The 24,071-nt window shown below is 45.0% G+C and overlaps 1 protein-coding gene and 1 long non-coding RNA gene across 5 annotated transcripts; one reads left to right on the forward strand and one right to left on the reverse strand.

The window, feature by feature from the left end:
• Positions 1–12,486: 12,486 nt before the first annotated feature.
• LOC311122895 (cyclin-L1-like) lies at positions 12,487–23,599 on the reverse strand. Of its 4 annotated transcripts, none has more exons than XM_084197197.1 (11): positions 23,137–23,599; positions 22,588–22,662; positions 22,089–22,201; positions 19,245–19,368; positions 18,876–18,940; positions 15,170–15,269; positions 14,490–14,594; positions 14,223–14,382; positions 13,814–13,925; positions 13,570–13,662; positions 12,487–13,443 (listed from the first exon to the last, which is right to left on the reverse strand). In XM_084197197.1, exons 1-11 carry the CDS (start codon positions 23,374–23,376, stop codon positions 12,981–12,983), a joined length of 1,650 nt encoding a protein of 549 aa, XP_084053323.1. In that variant the 5' UTR covers positions 23,377–23,599; the 3' UTR covers positions 12,487–12,980. The 4 variants fall into 4 exon arrangements, with proteins under 4 accessions (XP_084053323.1, XP_084053324.1, XP_084053325.1 ...); XM_084197198.1 differs by having other exon boundaries at positions 19,245–19,365; positions 23,137–23,598; XM_084197199.1 differs by having other exon boundaries at positions 14,223–14,364; positions 23,137–23,594.
• On the forward strand, positions 19,361–20,952 carry LOC311122896. Its single transcript, XR_014612522.1, has 2 exons — positions 19,361–20,368; positions 20,429–20,952. It is a non-coding gene; the product is annotated as an uncharacterized lncRNA (long non-coding RNA).
• Positions 23,600–24,071: the final 472 nt, after the last annotated feature.

Below are 24,071 nucleotides of genomic sequence, written 5' to 3' on the forward strand. Positions count from 1 at the left end.
TAAGAAGTGGACTCGAGATTTCCTTGTGGGTCCAGAACCAACGGCAGTTCTATCATAAGGAATTAACTGTTTCTGTGGACAATATAATTATGCAGCCAGTTAAGTCATTTGGAATGATTTGTAAGCGCAAATGATATACACTCAGTGGTCAGTTTATTAGGTACACCCATCTGGGACCGGGTCAGACCCCCTTTGCCTTCAGAACAGCCTGAATTCTTCGGGGCATGGATTCTACAAGGTGTGGCGTTCAAACGTTGCCCAGGAAAACATTCCCCACACCATTACACCAATGCCACCAGCCTATACCATTGACACCAGGCAGGATGGGGCCATGGACTCATGCTGCTTAAACCAAATCCTGATTCAGCCATCAGCATGACGCAACAGGAACAGGGATTCGTCGGACCAGGCAATGTTTTTCGACTCCTCAAATTGTCCAGTGTTGGTGATTGCGTGCCCACTTAAGCTGCTTCTTCTTGTTTTTAGTTGATAGGAGTTGAACCTGGTGTGGTCTTCTGCTGTAATAGTCCATCCGTGACAAGGACGGATGAGTTGTCCATTCCGAGATGCCGTTTTTCACACCACTGTTGTACTTTGCCGTTATTTTCCTGTTTATGGCCCACCTGTTAGCTTGCATTCTCCTTCAACCTGTTTTCGCCCAAAGGACTAACAAGATGTATTTTGTTTGTCGCACCATTCTCGGTAAACCCTAGACACTGTTGTGCGTGAAAAGCCCAGGAGGCCGGCCGTTTCAGAGATACTGGAACCGGTGCGCCTGGCACCGACGATCATACGACACTCAAAGTCGCTTAGGTCACTCGTTTTGCCCATTCAAACATTCAATCGAACAGTAACTGAATGCCTCGATGCCTGTCTGCCTGCTTTATATAGCAAGCCACGGCCACGTGACTCACTGTCTTGTAGGAGCGAACTATTTTTGTGAACTGGCCACTGAGTGTATATGAACAGCCAGAGAAACCCTTTAATACTCCACAACCCCTCAGTGGTCATAGAGACCAGAGAAACCCTGTAATACTCTACACCTTCTCAGTGGTCATAGAGACCAGAGAAACCCTGTAATACTCTACACCTTCTCAGTGGTCATAGAGACCAGAGACACCCTGTAATACTCTACACCTTCTCAGTGGTCATAGAGACCAGAGAACCCCTGTAATACTCTACACCTTCTCAGTGGTCATAGAGACCAGAGAAACCCTGTAATACTCTACACCTTCTCAGTGGTCATAGAGACCAGAGAAACCCTGTAATACTCTACACCTTCTCAGTGGTCATAGAGACCAGAGAAACCCTGTAGTACTCTACACCTTCTCAGTGGTCATAGAGACCAGAGACAAACAAAGCATGGGGCCTGGAGCAGCTGAAGCTTTAGCAGGATTTTAGCAGGATGGTTTCACTTTAGCCAGTACTCTACCATTAGTTACCATGTGTTTTATTATGACACTTCAACCTGGTGAGGTATGCCTGTGTCAAGTTAATGGCTGTGTTTTAGCCCAGCTCCTGTGCCACGTCTAGATTTGTGTAAACAGTATATATTCAGGGCAGGCCTGTTTTCTGTAGCTCTAGGTGAATGTTGGGTCTACACTGCCTGCAGCATGGCCTGATCTGTAACGCTATAGTAGTCTCAGCCGAGCGGCGGCCTGGTCCGGGAGTTCTCACATGGATCAGCTTACACACGTTTGTTTCTCTAGCTGACGTCCTCTTCCGGCAACCGACCTGGCAGCCACCGGACCCAAAGTTTTCTTACAACATTTATTTACATCACACCTCTCTCCTCCTCAGCCCCTTCCCCCTTCTCCTCCTCCTCTCCCTGACCCAATTACACAGCTGTGCTCAGGCCCCAGAATCTCACAGCCAATAGCACGGTCCACTGGTGATACAGTCAATACTTATTGTAGAAGTGCCAACTCTGTTTAAGCGCAGTACAGTTCAACACTCGTAATTCAATGAGCCTATGTTCTTTTTGACTTGCTCCAGATATCCATTGTCTTACGTCGGGTGGCGTCACTCCTACGCAAACGCTCGTCCCTCAACCTCAGTGCAGGCGGAATCGATGCGCAATCTGACGTAGGACAAATGCCAGATATCAGCATGCTAGTGGTTCACCCACTTTCAGGAGAGGACTATATATTCCCATACGGTATTTCCATGTTCTAGCTAGACTCCGTTCCCTGCCAACCCAATGTAAAAGTACGACCCAGAAGTCTGTGCATCAGCCACAAAACTATGGTGCCATGGTGATGACGTCATCATTTTACTACTGCGTCGATTTCTGAATGTTTGAAGACCATGTCTTGTAAATATTCTACAACCAGTTATGTCAACACTTTTTCCTCTCCCGTCACTGTCATCTTGCCCGAGATCCAGAGCCTCTCGGGTCTTTGAGCCAAGGTCCCGTGTAGCTAAGTTGGTAGAGCATGGCGTTTGCAACGCCAGGGTTGTGGGTTCGATTCCCACGGGGACCCAGTATGAAAAATGTATGCACTCACTAACTGTAAGTCGCTCTGGATAAGAGTGTCTGCTAAATGACAAAAATGTAAAACGAGTCATTGTTTTGTTGTGTTTCTTCATAATTTAATGCATTTACAGGCAGCAGTGTAAATAGGGTTTCCTGTTACGGTGCATTAAGACGATATATGGTGTCTCTTACGACTGAAGTCAGAGGAAGTCTTTCTGTGACAATGAAAACGTCTATATGCTTGTGAGAACCATTCCACGTTAGGAGCCTACAGTAGTACGTAAAATGATCCTGATTAGATTCAATAACACAAAGGAAGTTTATCTTCTACTGTTCTAGATTGCACCAAGAATCACAGATTTTGTATTTTTGAACAGAATTTACAAAAAGTATTGTTTTTGAATGTACAGTATAACTGATTTTGAGTATATAGAAAATTGTAGAAGACATGATAACAAACTTCTACAGTTCTTTTTTTTATGTTAGATTGTATTAATAACCACTTTGGTTTTCATTTTGAGGACAGTATTTATTTTTCCTGTATTGTAAAACTGAAATCATGCCTGAAAAAACAGCTGATGCTTAATGAAATAGATTTTCCATGCATCACTTCAATATCATGTTCTTATTTTCCTGTGAAACCATATAACTGTAAAGACAAATTAATGGTGATGCTTCTTTAAGATTGAATAATATTAAGACTTTTCTGCCTTCATGCCTCAGTCGCATGCCTGACTTACTGCCCTGTGTTCTCGCTCTAAGGATTATTAAAAATATCATCAATAAAATGAAGAGGTTTATCATTCAAAAATCTCACAGCTTCATAGCACCCATAGCTAATGTGAAAATGGTTCCGTGTTCTAAAACAGAGAAGGTAAATGACTGAAGTAGTGGTATCCCACCTGGTTTGAGTTCAGAGATCTCACACCCATGGCCCATCTGGCGTCCGCTGTCTGTTTCACACTCACATATTTCTGCTTTACACGCAGAAGGTCCTGGGTTCAAGCCCCAGTGGAACCACCACTTTTACCTACAGCACCCGATGTCACAGGAAGGCCAAAAAGATCATGAAGGACATCAACCGCCCGAGCCACTGCCTGTTCACCCCGCTATCATCCAGAAGGCGAGGTCAGTACAGGTGCATCAAGGCCATCAGACTGTTAAACAGCCATCACTAGCCCATTAGAGGCTGCTGCCTACAGACATAGACTAGAAATCACTGGCCACTTTAAGAAATGGAACACTAGCCACTTTAATAATGTTTACATATCTTGCATTGCTCATCTCATACAGTTGAAGTTGGAAGTTTACATACACCTTAGCCATATACATTTAAACTCAGTTTTTCACAATTCCTGACATTCCCTGTCTTAGGTCAGTTAGGATCACCACTTTATTTTAAGAATGTGAAATGTCAGAATAATAGTAGAGTGAATGATTTATTTCAGCTTTTATTTCTTTCATCACATTTCCAGTGGGTCAGAAGTTTACATACACTCAATTTGTATTTGGTAGCATTGCCATTAAATTGTTTAACTTGGGTCAAACGTTTCGGGTAGCCTTCCACAAGCTTCCCACAATAAGTTGGGTGAATTTTGGCCCATTCCTCCTGACAGAGCTGGTGTAACTGAGTCAGATTTGTAGGCCTCCTTGCTCGCACACGCTTTTTCAGTTCTGCCCACACATAGGATTGAGGTCAAGGCTTTGTGATGGCCACTCCAATACCTTGACTTTGTTGTCCTTAAGCCATTTTGCCACAACTTTGGAAGTATGCTTGGGGTCATTGTCCATTTGGAAGACCCATTTACGACCAAGCTTTAACTTCCTGGCTGATGTCTTGAGATGTTGCTTCAATATATCCACATAATTTTTCTTCCTCATGATGCCATCTATTTTGTGAAGTGCACCAGTCCCTCCTGCAGCAAAGCACCCCCACAGCATGATGCTGCCACCCCCGTGCTACACGGTTGGGATGGTGTTCTTCGGCTTGCAACTACACCCTTTTTCCACCAAACATAACGATGTTCATTATGGCCAAACAGTTTTATTTTTGTTTCATCAGACCAGACTACATTTCTCCAAAAAGTACGATCTTTGTCCCCATGTGCAGTTGCAAACTGTAGTCTGGATTTTTTATGGCGGTTTTGGAGCAGTGGCTTCTTCCTTGCTGAGCGGCCTTTCAGGTTATGTCGATATAGGACTTGTTTTACTGTGGATATAGATAATTTTGTACCTGTTTCCTCCAGCATCTTCACAAGGTCCTTTGCTGTTGTTCTGGGATTGATTTGCACTTTTCGCACCAAAGTACGTTCATCTCTAAGAGACCGAACACGTCTCCTTCCTCAGCGGTATGATGGCTGTGTGGTCCCATGGTGTTTATACTTGCGTATTATTGTTTGTACAGATGAACATGGTACCTTCAGGCGTTTGGAAATTGCTCCCAAGGATGAACCAGACTTGTGGAGGTGTACAATTTTTTTTCTGAGGTCTTGGCTGATTTCTTTTGATTTTCCCATGATGTCAAGCAAAGAGGCACTGAGTTTGAAGGTAGGCCTTAAAATACATCCACAGGTACACCTCCGTCAATTAGCCTATCAGAAGCTTCTAAAGCCATGATATCATTTTCTGGAATTTTCCAAGCTGTTTAAAGGCACAGTCAACTTAGTGTATGTAAACTTCTGACCCACTGGAATTGTGATACGGTGAATTATAACTGAAATAGTCTGTCTGTAAACAATTATTGGAAAAATGACTTGTGTCATGAACAAAGTAGATGTCCTAACCGAATTGCCAAAAATATAGTTTGTTAACAAGATATTTGTGGAGTGGTTGAAAAACAAGTTTTAATGACTCCAACCTAAGTGTATGTAAACTTCCGACTTCAACTGTATATTCTTAATTTCATTCCTTACTTAGATTTGTGTGTATTGGGTATATGTTGTGAAATTGTTAGATATTACTTGTTCGATATTATTGCACTGTCGGAGCTAGAAGCACAAGAATTTTGCTACACCCACAATAACATCTGCTAAACACGTGTATGTGACAAATAACATTTGATTTGATACACACAATCACACCAACATTTGTGTATCTGTGGATGTTTGTGATCCCTGGCTGGCGTCTGCCATGTATTTTTTACACACACACACACACACACACACACACACACACACACACACACACACACACACACACACACACACACACACACACACACACACACACACACACACACACACACACACACACACACACACACACACACACACACACACACACACACACACACACACACACACACACACACACACACACACACACACACACGGTTGGCGCCTACTGTCTGTTGCTTCTTGAAAGGGTTTCAGGAGCTTCTGGGCATCATTCCATTCTGTACACACACACACACACACACAAGGTTTAAGTTGAGCTTCTGGGGATCATTTCAACCCTCCGTACACAAATTACAGCATGAAGAGGACCGGGAAGGACAGTCAGAGAACATCACAGAGATTCATGATCAGAGCCTTATTTAAAGATGCTGCTTACACTGAACAGACCAGCAATCACACACACACACAATCGCACAGCTTTTTTTAATGTGAATTTTCAGGACTTTTTAGGGAGTACAAATGTATTCCCATTCGAAATCCTATTTTCCCTAACCCCTAAACCTAACCCTTAACTCCAAAACCCCTAACTCCTAAACTTAACCCCAAACCCTAAACCTAACCCTTAAGCCTAAAATAGCATTTTAACAAATTCAAGACAAGGAATATTTCAAAAGGAAGTTTTCCTACCTTGTCAGGATATTCTGGTGACTTGTCAGGACATTGTGGTCCTGCACTCACACACACACACACCAGATGCCAACCATACCATGTGATGCCTGTTAGTGATGCGTGCAGATTGCTTTGATTGCACAAGGCAGTGGTAATGAATTCCATTTGTAGGTCCATTCACCAGGTTTCAGAGAGTTTATATTGGAGGTAATTCATGGCGTCGCCGAGCTGCCGAGTGTGTAGCAACATTTTTCCAGAGCTGTTGCTATGACAATGTATAACGTTCAAACATGTGGCATACAGACTTCCTTATACAGCAGGGTTGTGTGTTAAACATCCTCTCCTTGTGCCAATAGCTGCCATTTTGCTCTCATTAGAGAAATCACAAGCACTTCTGGAGACTGGTTTATCATCTGCAGGAGGGGTTGGAAGGAGCTGTGTATTCAACAATGGGCCCACTTTAAAATTGACCATTTGGAAGATGATTGAGGCTAATTATTCCATCATTTGGGAGCGATTTCTCCAGCCAACATTCACCAACAACATCTCACTTTGCATTAATCAGAAAACGAGTTCTCCATTTATGGGAATACCAGTGAATCCCCAGTTTTTCTGAGGGAGTAAGTCAGTGGAGGGTCAGAGAATTCCCCCACAGCAAATGTAGCATCAAGAGTCAGTCAGTGGAGATGTCAGGGTCGGAGAATTCCCCCACAGCAAATGTAGCGTCACCAAGACCTGTCACCCGGAGATGTCAGCATCACCAAGACCTGTCATCCGGAGATGTCAGGGTCACCAAAACCTGTCACCTGGAGATGTCAGGGTCACCAAGACCTGTCAGCTGGAGATGTCAGGGTCACCAAAACCTGTCACCCGGAGATGTCAGCGTCACCAAGACCTGTCACCTAGAGATGTCAGGGTCACCAAAACCTGTCACCTGGAGATGTCAGGGTCACCAAGACCTGTCACCTAGAGATGTCAGGGTCACCAAGACCTGTCACCTAGAGATGTTAGGGTCACCAAGACCTGTCAGCTGGAGATGTCAGGGTCACCAAGACCTGTCACCTAGAGATGTCAGGGTCACCAAGACCTGTCACCTAGAGATGTCAGGGTCACCAAGACCTGTCACCTGGAGATGTCAGGGTCACCAAGACCTGTCACCTAGAGATGTCAGGGTCACCAAGACCTGTCACCTGGAGATGTCAGGGTCACCAAGACCTGTCACCTAGAGATGTCAGGGTCACCAAGACCTGTCACCTGGAGATGTCAGGGTCACCAAGACCTGTCACCTAGAGATGTCAGGGTCACCAAGACCTGTCAGCTGGAGATGTCAGGGTCACCAAGACCTGTCACCTAGAGATGTCAGGGTCACCAAAACCTGTCACCTGGAGATGTCAGGGTCACCAAGACCTGTCACCTAGAGATGTCAGGGTCACCAAGACCTGTCACCTAGAGATGTCAGGATCACCAAAACCTGTCACCTGGAGATGTCAGGGTCACCAAGACCTGTCACCTAGAGATGTCAGGGTCACCAAGACCTGTCACCTGGAGATGTCAGGGTCACCAAGACCTGTCAGCTGGAGATTCCAGAAATCCTGGTTGGAAGGTTCTGGATTTCCTGCTTATTCCTTCCTGATTCAGGGAATCTGCCAACCGAGATTTCTGGAAACCTGGGAATTTTGCAACCCTAGTCATGTCATAGCTTCCACACCCAACACGGAGGAGAGTCTTTATCCATGGCTCCTCAATCATCGCAGAAATAGACAGACAGTGTGTAGATGTGGCCCCTCTCACTCCAAATGGGAGATGTTCACTGACCTTAAAACACCTGAATACCAGCCCCCAGTAGCCCCGCTGTCTAATGGAGATGTACCCTATGTTAATTAAACATACTCAACACGTGTCCCCATGAAAACCCACGGCAACAAAGTGGTGTGATTTTCTCTATTATCATTCCACAGCTCCTTTCTGTGTGAGGCTGATTAATGCACACTCACTCTCTGGATTACTGAAGCACAAGTGGTTTGAAAGAGATGAGAGGGAGACGGAGAACGAGGAAGAGGAGGGAGAACGTTGAGAGAAAGACAATAGAGGGGAGCTGAATAGAGAGGAGAGAGAAGGAGAAGAGAAGGAGAGATGAGAGAGAACGAGAGAGGAGAGAGAACGAGAGAGGAGAGAGAACGAGAGAGGAGAGAGAGAAGGAGCGAGGAGAGAGAAGGAGAGAGAGAAGGAGAGGAGGAGCGAGGAGAGAGAGAAGGAGAGAGGAGAGAGAGAAGGAGAGAGGAGAGAGAAGGAGAGAGGAGAGAGAGAAGGAGCGAGAAGAGAGAAGGAGTGAGGAGAGAGAGAGAAGGAGAGAGGAGAGAAGGAGAGAGGAGAGAACGAGAGAGGAGAGAGAGGAGGAGAGAAGGAGAGAGGAGAGAAAAGGAGTGAGAAGGAGAGGAGAGAAGAGAGGAGAGAGAAAGTAAAAGGGGGTACAGGGAGAACAGTGGGAGGGAGGCTCTCTTCACAGAACAGCTCTCCTTCCACCAGGATGTTCTGGACCCCCTTAAAACAAGGTGGCCTCCTTCAACATCCCAGTGCCATGGTACACTCCTGAGCTGCGCGCCATGAAAGCCACAGGACGACAACTAGAACGGCTCTACAAATGGACAGGGCTCATTATCCATAAGGAGGCCTAGAAAGACCACATTCACAACTGCAAGGACTCACTTGCCACAACCAAATCTGCCTATTTCTCCAACATCATAAGGAATGAACAAGGAAACCCAAGAGTGCTCTTCTGAACCATCAACAAACTTCTCTGCCCATTGGACAACCCCTCTCTCACAATCACCACCGACCTCTGTGACAGTTTTCATGCCTCCTTTCAAAACAAAGTGGAGGCTATCTACCAACAGCTGCAAAAGTCTCACACTTCATGTGCTCCCTTGACCCCATGCCTACTGCCTTAGTTAAGGCATGCCTCCCTGTTCTCTGCCCCCTGGTGGTCAACATTGTAAATGCATCCCTCACATCTGGCATTGTTCCTACTCCTTTGAAAACAGAGGCTATAACTCCCATACTGAAGACACTGGGCCTGGACCCTGAGATCCTCACCAACTACAGGACTATCTCAAAACGCCCCTTCCTCGCCAAAGTGTTTGAGCGGGTGGTAGCATCACAAATCCAACAACACATGGCATCTCATGAACTTTTCAAACCCCTCTAGTCTGGCTTCCGGGCTATGCATAGCACTCAAACTGCCTTGGTAAAAGTAGTGAAGGACCTCTTCTGTGCTGCTGATGCTGGGAACATCTCCATCCTCATCCTCCAGAACCGGTCTGCAGCATTTGACACTGTCATCAGATTTTAACTGACCGCATGGAGAGGGTTCTTGGAGTTTCCGGAACATCCCTTGCTTGGTTCCACTCCGATCTATCTGATAGACAACCGTTTGTCTCCCTTGGCAACTGCATGTCTTCCCCAGCCCCTGTATCACAAGGTGTCCCACAAGGTGTCCCACAAGGCTCAGTGTTAGGTCCATTACTGTTTAGTATTTACATGCTACCCCTTGGTAAAATCCTCTGTCAATTTGGACTCAGATTTCACTGTTATGCAGATGACACACATGTACATCCACACTAAACTAAACTCCACTCTGCCGCCCCCTTCTGTTGTTGACAGTCTGTGTAAAGTGAACATTTGGATGAGCAACAACTTTTTTTTAATGAAATGATGACAAAACAGAGACCATGCTCATGGGCCGACTCCCTCATCAAGAAACTGGGTCAACTCAACGTGATGATCGACGGCTGCACCCTCACTCCAACACAGTCCATTCTAATGGGCCTCTGTATCAATGTTTATACCTTCCCAATGAAGTGGCTCAGCGGTGGGTGTTTGGCATGCATTTGAAGTCATACATGTGTTTTTGTGTATGCATGTGTGTGAAAAGTGTGCACGCACACATGTACGTACAGTAGGGCTTTAAAAGCCATATTAAACATAGCTAACAGCACTGATCCGCTCCCTCGCTGTGGGGTTCTATGCTCCAATCAGAGTGCTGGAATGTGGCGGTCATTCTAAGCTTTTTCATGACACAGTGAAATAGCTCATAAAGAAAACCTTTAGTCTGGAAATGTGTGATTTAACAACATGTTGCAAAGTAAGGGTTTCGCTCACATACTGTAGTGTACCGCCAGAGGCATGCAGCACATTACCTTCAGTAGCCTTCCAGGGGAAATTAATTCCAGACATACATTGGGAATGTAGGTACAGGTCACTTTCCTATACGTGTGTTTTCTTTCCTTAAACACTAACACATGGTTGTGTTAACATTTTTGCACAGACAAATGCATAAAAATTATCCATTGTGTAGTATTATGTACAACAGTACTCATAAACTTACACTATGGTGTCCGCTGTCTTATTAATACACAAAACTGTTTAGTTAAAATGGGTGGACAGAGGGTGAAGGAGAGAGAGAGAACAGGGGGACAGAGGGTGAAGGAGAGAGAGAACAGGGGGACAGAGGGTGAAGGAGAGAGAGAGAACAGGGGGACAGAGGGTGAAGGAGAGAGAGAACGGGGGGACAGAGGGTGAAGGAGAGAGAGAACGGGGGGACAGAGGGTGAAGGAGAGAGAGAACAGGGGGACAGAGGGTGAAGGAGAGAGAGAACAGGGGGACAGAGGGTGAAGGAGAGAGAGAGAACAGGGGGACAGAGGGTGAAGGAGAGAGAACAGGGGGACAGAGGGTGAAGGAGAGAGAGAACGGGGGGACAGGGTGTGAAGGAGAGAGAGAACAGGGGGACAGAGGGTGAAGGAGAGAGAACAGGGGGACAGAGGGTGAAGGAGAGAGAGAACGGGGGGACAGGGTGTGAAGGAGAGAGAGAACAGGGGGACAGGGTGTGAAGGAGAGAGAGAACAGGGGGACAGAGGGTGAAGGAGAGAGAGAACGGGGGGACAGGGTGTGAAGGAGAGAGAGAACAGGGGGACAGAGGGTGAAGGAGAGAGAACAGGGGGACAGAGGATGAAGGAGAGAATCGGGCCAGATCCTAGTACCCCTGGCCTGCTGTGATTACAACATCCGCACTTCAGGCTCAACAGTATATTAAGCTAGTATTGCCCTTTTATTTATTTAACCCTTATTTTTTCAGTTAAGTTGACTGAGAACACATTCTCGTTTACAGCAACGCCCTGGGGAATAGTTATAGGGGAGAGGAGTGGGGATGAATGAGCCAATTGGAAGCTGGGGATGATTAGGTGGCCATGATGGTATGAGTGCCAGATTGGAAATTTAGCCAGGACACCAGGGTTAACACCCCTACTCTTACGATAAGTGCCATGGGATCTTTAGTGACCAGTCAGGACACCCGTTTAACGTCCATCCAAAAGAGGGCACCCTACAAAGGGCAATGTCCCCAATCACTCTCCTTGGGCATTGGGATATTTTTTTTTTAGACCAGAGGAAAGACTGCCTCCTGCTGGCCCTCCAACACCACTTCCAGCGGCATCTGGTCTCCCATTCAGGGACTGACCAGGACCAACCCTTCTTAGCTTCCGAGGCCAGCTGTGGGATGCAGGGTGGTATGATGCCCTCTTGTGGTGAAACATAATACATGCTCATCAGAACATTCAACATAAACTACAATCCGTAGTTCGTAACATGACGAATTACATATTGGCCAAACATTGTCTAACAGGGAGTTCATGTTACCTACCAGTATCACTTCCCTATACACTCTGCAGTGTAATAAGGCGTAATCTGCAGGTTTGGAATTACACGTAATGGGGTATCACACTGGGCTTTAATAAATCAATTCAATGGAAAGTATTTATCCTAGAGCAATTACTTACAATGTTAAGAAAAGGGTACTAGGACTTGATAATGTGATGCCAGAGTTAACATTACCAGAATGTGAAGGCCAGCTTTTCACACCTGGATCATGAAGACAACACCAGTCCTTGCTGCCAGTAGATGAGTGGCCAGCTAGACTGTGGGATAGAGCTGGGGGCTGAGGACATGGCCTGTGTTTAACATCCCCATTTTGGCTGCGTTCACACAGGCTGCTCAATTTGATATTTTTAGACTAATTGGGCTTTTGACCAATCACATCAGCGCTGATCTGATTGGTCAGAAGACCAATTAGTGGAAAAATATCAGAATTGGGCTGGGTGTGTGAACACAGCCTACAGTGATAGCAGCTTTTCATGACCTGTAGTTTGGTGTTTCAAAAGAAGTGACAGTCAATTGTCAGTCTTTTTTTTTTATTGAGTAAAAATCAGACATGAACACGTGCAGACTAAAAACCAGTAACAAATTCACCACGATCCTAAAAAGGTTCTGAAATTAAGAGTCTGCATCCAGCTGTAAAAGGATATGGCCTGTTTCTAGAAAAGCCCAGTAGTCCTTTGCAATCTGTACAGAACACTGCTTTAGATCAAACAAATAGAAACCGGTAGTCACTTTCTTCAGTCCACTGTGCAAAAAGTATTGATGTCTGTCCTGAATTATTAGGTTGTTGTTGTTGTACACACATTAATTCCTTCTTCCACTTCAGTCGCTTTTATAAATCAAAGCGTTGTCAATAAATCAGCAGTTTAAACCATCTTTACACTGTAAATATGTTCTCGCCAAGTCCAGCATTTACATGTAAACTAAAAAAGGTTTGAAAAGGAGGATTGTGGGAAAGCAGAACACAAAACTGGTATTAAGGAGTGGAGGTGACCCCTCCTGACCCTGGTTCAGCGGCGATGGTGTCCGTGCCCTGAGTGTCCACTGCTGCTGCTATGGCGTTTGCTCTTGTGGGTGCGCTCCCTTTCTCGGTCATACGACCTGGACCGCTCCCTCCTGTCTCCACGGTGATGTCCTCCCCCAGCCCCACCTCTCTCGTGCTTGTGCTTCTTGGCCGACGAGAGGTCCGACGTGCTGCGGTCTCTGTCCCGCTCCCTCCCTCTCTCCCGTCCCCTCTCCCCTTTGCTGGCAGAGCGCGACCTTGACCTCTTCCTCTTGTGAGCCCCTCCGCCGCTGCTGCTATGACGACTCGATGGCTTGGGGTCGATGTTGCCATGGTGGCCGGGCTTTGGCTTGAGGTGTGGAAGGAGGAGGGGGGAGGACGGATGGCGTCGGGGTGAGGGGCTGCGACTGTGAGAACGACTGCGAGAACGAGAACTGTAGGTCCCAGAACGACTGCGCCGGCTGTTGTAACTGAAGAGAGAGTAAAGAGAAGTGTTAAGACTGGGGTCCAGCTGAATATTACTACATGCGAGTGTGACACTGGCTGTAAAATACCGTAGTAAAGCATACATAATGAATTAAGTACTAAAGTCTTACTGTCTGCGTGGGGAGCGTGATCGCGAGCGAGTTCTGGAAAGGGATCCACTCCTACTCCTGCTGTTCCTCCCGATCTTAGCCTCCTTCCTCAGCCTGACAGAGAGAGACAGAAAGAAAGACATAAAGGTGCCATTTCCATTAGGGGTGTCCGCTTAAAATTGGAAAATAAAACATTTTCTTACAGAACGAAAGGCCCTGCTATGTTTAAGAGTAGTTAAGAGTTGTGTGTGTGTGTGTTCCTCACCCGTTGTGTGGGCTTTTGGAGCCCTGGGCTCTGCTGTCTGGTTCTTTCTTTACAGGTTTGAGGGCCTGGGGGTTCGGAGATTTATCCTCTACCTTCACTACATTGGGGGAACCTGGGGAACACAACATGTCATTAGACCGGGTGTCCCCATTTAGAAGTGTAATATTGTTGTACTTAACACACAAAAAATATAAAAATATATCTTCAGACAGGTTGAACTATGAACCCAACATAATCAAAGTCCTTTTCTATCTGATGACTTGACTTGGGCAGGGCACTTGTTTAAATGAGCAGCTATGGTAAGGTAAACACCGGGTTTAAATTAACAGCTATGGTAAACGCCGGGTTTAAATTAACAGCTATGGTAAACGCCGGGTTTAAATTAACAGCTATATTAAGGTAAACTCACAGGGTTTGGATCCGGGCGAGAAGCCTCCCAGGTTGGACAGAGCTGGGGTCCCATCAGGGTTCAGCCCTTTAGCCTTCAGCTTGGCCTCCTGCAGAGACATCTTCATCTTCTCTACCTCCTTCTCCAGGTGGTCATAGTCAGGCTGGCCGAGAGAGAGAGACTGTAAGAAGGTACGGTGTGTGGTGTATTGTGTTATACAGCAGGAGGATGTATGGATGAACAGTCATGGTTACAGCGTTGATAGAAGGTTTAGGGGGTGATTTGTACCTTCTTCCTGGTGTAGAGTTTGAGGGTGGTGATGCAGATATCCTTGATCTCCTCCTCTGTGGCTCCAAACAGCAGGTACCAGTGAGGTCTGGATGGGAGAGGCATCTACAGACACACAGCACTTAGTTAATGATGCTACAAATAGGGCCATTCAATAGGATGGGTAAGGAACACTGGTTAAGAGACTCATCCTATTACAGGAGAGATGGCGGGGGTCAGGGGAAGACTAGAGATGGCGGGGGTCAGGGGAAGACTAGAGATGGCGGGGGTCAGGGGAAGACTAGAGATGGTGGGGGTCAGGGGAAGACTAGAGATGGCGGGGGTCAGGGGAAGACTAGAGATGGTGGGGGTCAGGGGAAGACTAGAGATGGCGGGGGTCAGGGGAAGACTAGAGATGGCGGGGGTCAGGGGAAGACTAGAGATGGCGGGGGTCAGGGGAAGACTAGAGATGGCGGGGGTCAGGGGAAGACTAGAGATGGTGGGGGTCAGGGGAAGACTAGAGATGGTGGGGGTCAGGGGAAGACTAGAGATGGTGGGGGTCAGGGGAAGACTAGAGATGGTGGGGGTCAGGGGAAGACTAGAGATGGTGGGGGTCAGGGGAAGACTAGAGATGGTGGGTGTCAGGGGAAGACTAGAGATGGTGGGGGTCAGGGGAAGACTAGAGATGGGGAGATTGGAACCTGCAGAGCTCTGGCAGCCAGGTAGATGCAGGCACAGGCGATAGTTTCAGCTTGGAACCTCACAAACACGTTGGTCCTCAGGCTGTCATTCATGTAGTTCCTACAAGACACAAGCAACATACAGAAACATAGCACCATCTCCCCACAGCCTCATGTCCCTCCCCAACATCACACTGAAACACTGGTCTGGGGAGTCACCAGCTGATCCCCTACAGCTACAGGTGGCGCAGGCTCGTTTCAGCTTGACCATTAGTTACTTGAACCGTGTGTTAGTGCTGGGATGAAACAAAAGCCTGCAGCTCTAGAGGACCACAGTTGGTGACCACGCCAATAAAGACAGTTATGCATCTGAAATAGTAATAGGCTAACGGTATGGGAGACTAGTTTAGCTTTGTCCTGCTACTCCCCTCTCAGGTGCATCCATGTTGGTGTTGTGCTGGACATGCAGCGTCACAGATGAAAAGCTTGTACACCGGACAGGACTGTGTAGATGGAGCTAGAGCCCACAGGTCCTTACCGTAACAATATGACGTCCAAAGAAATGAAAACTACTCAAGTCAGAGGTCCTGACTATTGAGACGTCTTTCTAAAGTGCGCATGCAAACTGAATGTGAATGCAGAGACGACCGAGGTGGAGGTGACCAGAGGTATACGGTCCCAGTCAAAAGTTGGCACACACCTACTGATTCAAGGGGTTCTCTTTATTCTGACTATTTATCTACATTGTAGAACAATAGTGAAGACATCAAAACTATGAAATAACACATGGAATCATGTAGTAACCAAAAGGAAAGTGTTAAACAAATCAAAAAAATATTTTACATTTGAGATTCTTCAGAGTAGCCACCCTTTTCCTTGGTGACAGCTTTGCACACTCTTGGCATTCTCTCAACCAGCTTCATGAGGTAGTCACCTGGAATGTATTTCAATTAACAGGTGTGTGCCTTGTTAAAAGTTAATTTGTGGAATTTATTTCCTTCTTAATGCGTTTGAGCCAATCAGTTATGTTGTGACAAGGTAGGGGGGGTATACAGAAGATAGCCCTATTTGGTAAAATACCAAGTCCATATTATGGCAAGAACAGGTCAAATAAGCAAAGATAAATGACATGAAGGTCACTCAATCCGGAAAATGTTTCAAGTGCAGTCTCAAAACCCATCAACCGCTATGATGAAACTGGCTCTCATGAGGACCGCCACAGGAAAGGAATACCCAGAGTTACCTCTGCTGCAGAGGATAAGTTAATTAGAGTTACCAGCCTCAGAGAATGTAGCCCAAATAAATGCTTCACAGAGTTCAAGTCACAGACATCAACTGTTCAGAGGGGACAGTGTGAATCAGGCCTTCATGGTCAAATTGCTGCAAAGAAACCACTACTAAAGGACACAAATAAGAAGAGACTTGCTTGGGCCAAGAAACACAAGCAATAGACATTAGACCGGTGGAAATCTGTCCTTTGGGCTGATGAGTCCAAATTTGAGATTTTTGGTTCAAACCGCCATGTCTTTGTGAGACGCAGAGTAGGTGAACGGATGATCTCCGCATGTGTGGTTCCCAGCATGAAGCATGGAGGATGTGGTGTGATGGTGCTTTGCTGGTGACACTGTCAGTTAATTCTTTAGAATTCAAGGCCCACTTAACCAGCATGGCTACCACAGCATTCTGCAGCGATACGCCATCCCATCTGGTTTGCACTTAGTGGGACTATCATATGTTTTTCAACAGGACAATGACCGAAAACACACCTCCAGGCTGTGTAAGGGCTATTTGACCAAGAAGGAGAGTGATGGAGTGCTGCTTCAGATGACCTGGCCTCCACAATCCCCCGACCTCAACCCAATTGAGCTGGTTTAGGATGAGTCGGATGGCAGAGTGAAGGAAAAGCAGCCAACAAGTGCTCAGCATATGTGGGAACACCTTCAAGACCGTTGGAAAAGCATTCCAGGTGAAGCTGCTTGAGAGAATGCCAAGAGTGTGCAAAGCTGTCATCAAGGCAAAGGGTGGCTATTTTATTTGTTTAACACTTTTTTGGTTACTACATAAGTCCATGTGTTTTTTCATAGTTTTGATGTCTTCACTATTATTCTACAATGAAAAAAAATTGTCAAAATAAAGAAAAACCCTTGAATGAGTAGGTGTCCAAAAACGTTTGACTGGTACTGTACAGCAGCCCGTAGTAGAATGCAGCCATGGGCTATAGAGGCAACGACTCATCTCTTGGCTGAGAGGAGATGGAAGTTTCCCTTAACCACAGATCAAGGATCAGATTGGACAGGTCAGACTAGAGCTGTGGGATGAGATGGCATGCTGCACTCTACAGTTAAGATAGAAAAGCTGTTCTTTCAATATGTAAGGTAGCTTTCAACTTGAACTCTCCATCAAAAAGGACTGCACAATGCTGTCATGTAAGGTAACAGGGTTCAAGTTGTGTTTAAAGTTTAATTCTAAATTGCAGCTAGTTGGGAGTTTCAGTGACCCTGATAAGCTATAGCTCAGGCAAGTCATGGCAACATCTGACAGACAATGGACATTTCTGACTGATGGTTTTGGCGTCTAGCAAGCAGTCAGACAAACTGAAACAGAAAGATGAGGGGTGACAGAACAGAAGACTGCTGGTGCAACCCCTTCCCACCCAAAGTGTCCCCTTCAGGATACAATGGATGCTGGGGATGATTTGCAAAACCTAGCTTTACTGACAAAACAAAAACTCTGAACACATTGAAATCTAAACTGGCCTTCTCTGAATAGTCTGAACACATTTAACCACTCCGAGCCAGTCCTGGAGTGTGATCCTTGTGTATGTGGGCTGTGAATTATATGATTTCAGATCAATTAGACAATATTCAGAAAACCAGCTCCCACAGGGGTCCCCCAGAACAGGCTTCCCTAGACTTGCTGAGGGTTTGAACTTTGGACTTGTGGACTACTGATAAGACTACTGCAAAAAGTGGCCGGTGGATATTGATGGGTGGCGAGACAGGTCCTTGGAGACAAAGCCTGAGCAGGATCAGCCTGTAAGACATGTCTGGAGACCACGTCAGTTTGGGAAAATCAAAGAGACAGTTCAACGGTACACTTTAACTACTGCATCAAAAAGGCATACCCAGAAAACGGTTGAGTCAAAAAAATACTTCAGGATGGTTACTTCAAATCTAGAGCAAGTAAACTAGAAAAATGTTAAAGTAGAATGCAATAGTTCTCTAGAGCTATCTATAAAAAAGTATTTAAAAACTGCTTAACCTAGGAAGCAAAACCCCAAAAATACAAATCCTTTTGGACACCCCCCCAAGAGAAAACAAGATGATGTTGGCAGTTGGGAAAGGCCCGCCCCTTCAGTGAATCTCGGCAGAGAGCTCTCACTGGATTAACTGTCTCCGAGAAGGGCAGCCAGCCAATGGGGGCGCTTCCTGAGGCCATGTGGTTGGAGGAGCAGAGTTCAGAGGTTCTTTATGAGACTTACCAGCATGGACTACCCTTTAATCAAAGAGTAGAGAGAAAGGACAAAGTTAAACTGAGTTCCTTGGGCACCAGAATCATAGACTATAAATAGCCATGTAAGGACAAGAGGAAAACAAACAGCTCTCAATAAGACACTAATGAATCCATCAGAGAACAGAGGTTACAGAGGGGTGGAGGCAGACTGTAATACAGCAGGTGTTTGTGACGTAGGGCACTGGGTTAGTTAGGGAAGAGGTCATGAACTTACCAAGCGGTCTGGACCAGAGTCTGGTTCTTCTCACATTCCAGGACTTGCAGGTACATGACGATGATCTGGAAGAAGACCAGTTGACATTATGCAATAACCAACGCGGTTTCACAATCCCTAGGTGTGTGAGAATGAAAACCAACAGCCTGTACTGAGAACAGAATGTTCTAGAACACCATAACAACAGCTGTGTCATGTGAGTCACACAAACTATCACACCCTTAATTCAACAGCAGTGTTAGTATAGTCTGATAGCTAGGGCTAATGCTAGTGTTGACATAAATGTAGCTGTGACTTGAGCCAGAATAACACCGGCTGGATCTACAGTTGCACTGTATGTGTATTCTGAGAGATGTAACTGGGACTCACCTTGTGCGGATGCTTGACGTGCACGCAGAAGCCCAGCTCCTTCAGGATTCGCCGCTCAGCTTTGATCACTTGGTTTTTGGTATTAATGTAGTTCTGATCAAGAATCAATGAACTTGCACTCCTGCTTTACAAAAGAATGAAAATAACCAAAAATGTTCCCCCCCCCTCAAAAACAGAAAGAAAGCGCCCTTCTGCTTTCTTTGACTGGTTCTCTTTCCCCCTTCAACCAACTAAAAGCAACAGGCCCAAATGGTTTGTTTTTAGGGGGTTTAGTTGACTCCTGTGATTTCAGTGGAAGCTTTTGAGTTACTGTTCCATGCCTACCTCAAGTCACCATGCATCACAGCTTTGACAGAAATATCAACAGAAACGTCACCAAACATGGTAAAAACCTAGACTACCCATTCAGTTCTTTACCCTTGTAATGTTGTATAATGAAAATAAAAAAGGCATGCAAAAATAGATTCTCAACTTAGGTGTCAGCTATCTGATTAAAACTACTACTGTCTAAAACAAAGAAAAGAACCAATTGACTGACTTCAGTCACATAGTCACCCAACTAAGAAGCCTTACAAGCAAAACATGCACTTTTCACCACGTTAAGGAAAGAAACTACTTAAGGTATGGCCTACATTTTTGATTACCTACAAAACATGTACTTAAAAACACTATGTAAGAAAATGGACCAACGAGACTGGAAATGTGAGTGGTGGCAAAAAAAAGACATTTTTGTCATCACCGTCTAGACTCATACATGTATTGGGTGTAAAAACAGATTTTAATGTATACTTTATTTAAACCAGGGAAGTCGCATTGAGATTGACATCTCTTTTTCAAGTGAACCCTGATTACAGAAACCTCTACACTAGGAAGTGTATAAAGGCCCCCATAATCTCTGTTAACCCAGAAAAAAACCTTGCACTAATGCAGCACGGATCTCACGATCCATTCAGTACTGGCAGATCTGTCCACACGCAGAATCTGCCTACGGGAGATGAAGGACCCCACAGCAGAAGTCATGCAAGTGTGGTAACATTCCTATCTGGTAGTCTGATATGACATGGTAGTAACATGACTGTAGCCATATGGTAGTCTGATATGACATGGTAGTAACATGACTGTAAGTCGCTTTGGATAAAAGCGTCTGCTAAATGGCATATTATTATTTATTATTATGACTGTAGCCATATGGTAGTCTGATATGACATGGTAGTAACATGACTGTAGCCATATGGTAGTCTGATATGACATGGTAGTAACATGACCGTAGCCATATGGTAGTCTGATATGACATGGTAGTAACATGACTGTAGCCATATGGTAGTCTGATATGACATGGTAGTAACATGACCGTGTAGCTAATACTTCGGGATGCCAGATCTGTCAGAACTAAATACATTTTCTAAATGAACAGTTACCAGAGCAAACATGACCAAAGTTGCTATTAAAACTTGCATTTTATGGCACTACTTTGTCTTTACAAAAACAAGGTCTGATTTACTAGTTTCCTGACTTCAGCGGTAGTCTAGACAGGATGACAAAAACAGGTGACATGGAAAACGCGTGCAGCTTCAGTTCATGTTTCTAAGCTATTACAGAAGCTGCAGTCACGCATCAGATGTAATAGGTATATCTACTCCAAACCCTGACTTTGTTCAATTTAGCATACCATGGTCAATTTCAAGACAAACGGTTTCCTCCAAACAAAGCGTTGCTAAAAAGCAAGTGTCTGAAAAGCCCTGCTTATGTCCATCAATTAGAGGTGATGTATCTACATTAAAACTCTACCCATCCAGCTCTTAAAATGTATTAAATCATCTCAATATTAAATCGAGATTTACATTTTTAGTCATTTAGCAGACGCTCTTATCCAGAGCGACTTACAGTTAGTGAGTGCATACATTTTTCATACTAGCCCCCCCCCCCGTGGGAAACGAACCCACAACCCTGTCGTTGCAAGCGCAATGCACTACCAACTGAGCTTCAGGGGACTACTAGATAGTGAACTAATGCATGTGAACAATTGTGCAAATGTTCTAAGGGGAAAGAAAAAGGTGATATTTCTGTGAAAGCCATGAATGCCATTTGGTGAATGAGGGAGGTTGCTCTATAGTACATCAAGTATGTAGTGTTTGAGCTACGTTACCAGATGGTCCGCAAACACCCAAAGCTTAGACTGAGACAAAGGAGTCCCCAAGGCTCCCAGCCTAGGACCTGCGGCCAACCTGTCCTCCCCGTTCCCAGTGCACCGCAGTGACTCACACCACGGGCGTCTCCCAGGGGAGGGGGGGGTGACACCTCGCTCATGGTTGTCATGCCGACTGCTTCATCTCTACGTACCATTCCACATCACCCAGGCTTTGGTAAATGTAGCTGGTCGCTGTTAGTTGGTTGCAAGGGAAAAGAGAACCCAAGTTAATACCACAGCCTTAGAATTGGAACTGAACAGATTATTCTGGTCAAAGTCAAAGACACACTCGTCTAGCACAGTGTGTCTTGTCCTCTGGTGCCTAGTAGGTTTTTTTCTTGGCAATCAACAGTTATTTAGGTTAGAGGTGCTAATGTATCACCTTTCACTGATCTACTTGTCTATGTAGGTAGCTGTGAATATATTGCTGTAACTACCACTGCTCAGAGATGAGGAAACTGAAACGTTTTAGAGTATGGTTTAGAGTGCATGGATCAACAGAAGAGCATTTTTTCCACATTCATACATCAGAGCAACATCATTCATGATACTTAAAACAGTTACTAATTAATATAATGCAAGATTAATACATTTGCATTTTTCACAAAATTATAAGACCAACAGAAACGATGGATAGTTTCTATATGGATGCTTACCTTTTGCCTCTATGACTCTGTTTTAAATGGTGAAAAACATTGATGACGTCTCTGAATCGTCGTGGCGCTTCCTCGATCTTGGAGGCCAAGTTGACACAGGCCATAGCAACAATCTAGGGACACAAGAATAAAAACGTTTACAGTATTTTATTTTACCTTTATTTAACTAGGCAAGTCAGTTAAGAACAAATTATTATTTACAATGACTGCCTACACCGGCCAAACCCGGTGTGTAGTATGTAGTTAGCTAGCAAAACACTAACATTACTCTGAGGCTTTGCAATGATAACGTCACCTAAAATGATTAGCTAGCTAGCTGCAATGAGTATTGCATAGTTTCAAAACAGGCCTGGTTACGTGACACAAACCAGCTACGCTACTGTAAATCACAATATGGCCGCCAACGTAAACGTTCTCTACACACACCACCAGTGAGTGCCGTGGCCAAACTAGCTAATGTTCTATTTGCTAATTTGCCGAAACAGACACATTGGCTTACCTCAAAACTGTGTTTGACAAATGATTTCGAGTAGAAAAAACGATGAAAAAGAACTTGACCCGTAGCCATTGCCACCTGTAATGTAAAGAACAATAAATTAATTTGACAGTTCTATGTAACGTTATTTGTAATTCAACAATAGATATCCGCCATTTTGTTCTTGTCATCCCACGGCCACGGATGTTATCGTGCTAACTTTGTTAGCAAGCGAAGCACGTTTAAATCAACGACTTATTCAAATAAATTACATTTGTATAAAACTGATAATTGCGCTAAATAACATTGCTATTCATCTGATTCGAGAAATTGACCTGTCATTGACCAAGTTAGCCTACTCGATTATGCTAATAAATAAGTTACGGTAGTTAGCGAACTAGCTGTGATCTAACGTTAGCCGTTACTAGCTAGGCCTTGGCTTGGGTATTTCCCTTGTTTGGCCTTATTTTGACGGGTTATATAAACAAAGCTGCGAGTTATTAAACAACACCAACTATTTTACTCATGTTTTTCAGAAGTTGACGGTACTGGTTGTTTATTTTGAATGTTTACCTGTGGCAAGCGTAGAAGAATACCAGCCGATTGAATTAGCTCGCAACCCAGGATACGGAGGTCGGTCTCTGTGTGCAGGTCGAGGCCATCGAGCATAGACGGGGTTGGCTGAAGCCTTTCCTCTGGTATGAGAGAGTTGCTGATAGTGAGGTAAACTTCAGAGTAAACTCTGTCGCCGATAAGGATCCCATCATTGTTCGTGGATGTGTTGGGAGCAACGGAGAGGGGACCAGCGGCCATCTTCACTACAACGCGGCAGAGATAGCTTCAACGACGGAGAAAAGGAAGGAGCCGAGCAAATCGACGACGTCAGCGCACTGTCGAACTACGAATAGTGTACATACGCGGGACTTTATGTGACAATAAATAAATAGTTCCAAGCAATCATACATTTAGGCTTTAGCTGAAGTGCCTTACCTCTTTTTTACACGATAGGCTATAATATTAGTAATATAATTGTGCATACATTTTGATCTATAATCCCATGGGAATGGGTGATGCAAGGGACAATTAGCAAGCTTTTGGGGACTGTCTGGAATTTCCCAATGACGATGATTCTGAGAACTCTTTCTTTGTACAGCGTTTGAACATATCCATCCGCCCGTCATACACTTGCAACAATATAGCACAAGGCAACAGGTGTGAGACATGCGTCCCCTTGCATGAGAGCAGTCAGACAGAAAAATGCTTCCGCCTCGCGCTCTCACCAGTGAATCCTGTTTGGTTCTTAGTGAATACCTATTGCTTCTCCATACTATGTAATGTATTCCCTGTGAATCTGGTTATGTTTATTCGTCCCTGTTCATAGAAATTAGTTACTGAAGTCGCTTGCATTATTTTGACCACTAACTTAGTCACTGAAGTCGCTTGCAAGTTTTGACCACTAGATGCCACTGTTCCTGCTATACCGCCACACTTTAATCCATTTTGCTGGT

Source organism: Coregonus lavaretus (assembly GCF_964263955.1).
Source record: "Coregonus lavaretus genome assembly, contig: HAP1_SCAFFOLD_1583, whole genome shotgun sequence".
Classification (NCBI taxonomy): domain Eukaryota; kingdom Metazoa; phylum Chordata; class Actinopteri; order Salmoniformes; family Salmonidae; genus Coregonus; species Coregonus lavaretus.

Excerpts from the sequence above, each read along its gene's own strand:
- LOC311122895 (XM_084197197.1), bottom strand. The coding sequence starts at position 23,376 with ATGGCCGCTGGTCCCCTCTCCGTTGCTCCCAACACATCCACGAACAAT. Across the intron at positions 22,663-23,136 it reads TTCTTCTACGCTTGCCACAG|GTGGCAATGGCTACGGGTCA; the intron begins GTAAACATTCAA and ends TTTACATTACAG. Across the intron at positions 19,369-22,088 it reads CAGAGTCATAGAGGCAAAAG|CAGGAGTGCAAGTTCATTGA; the intron begins GTAAGCATCCAT and ends TCTTTTGTAAAG.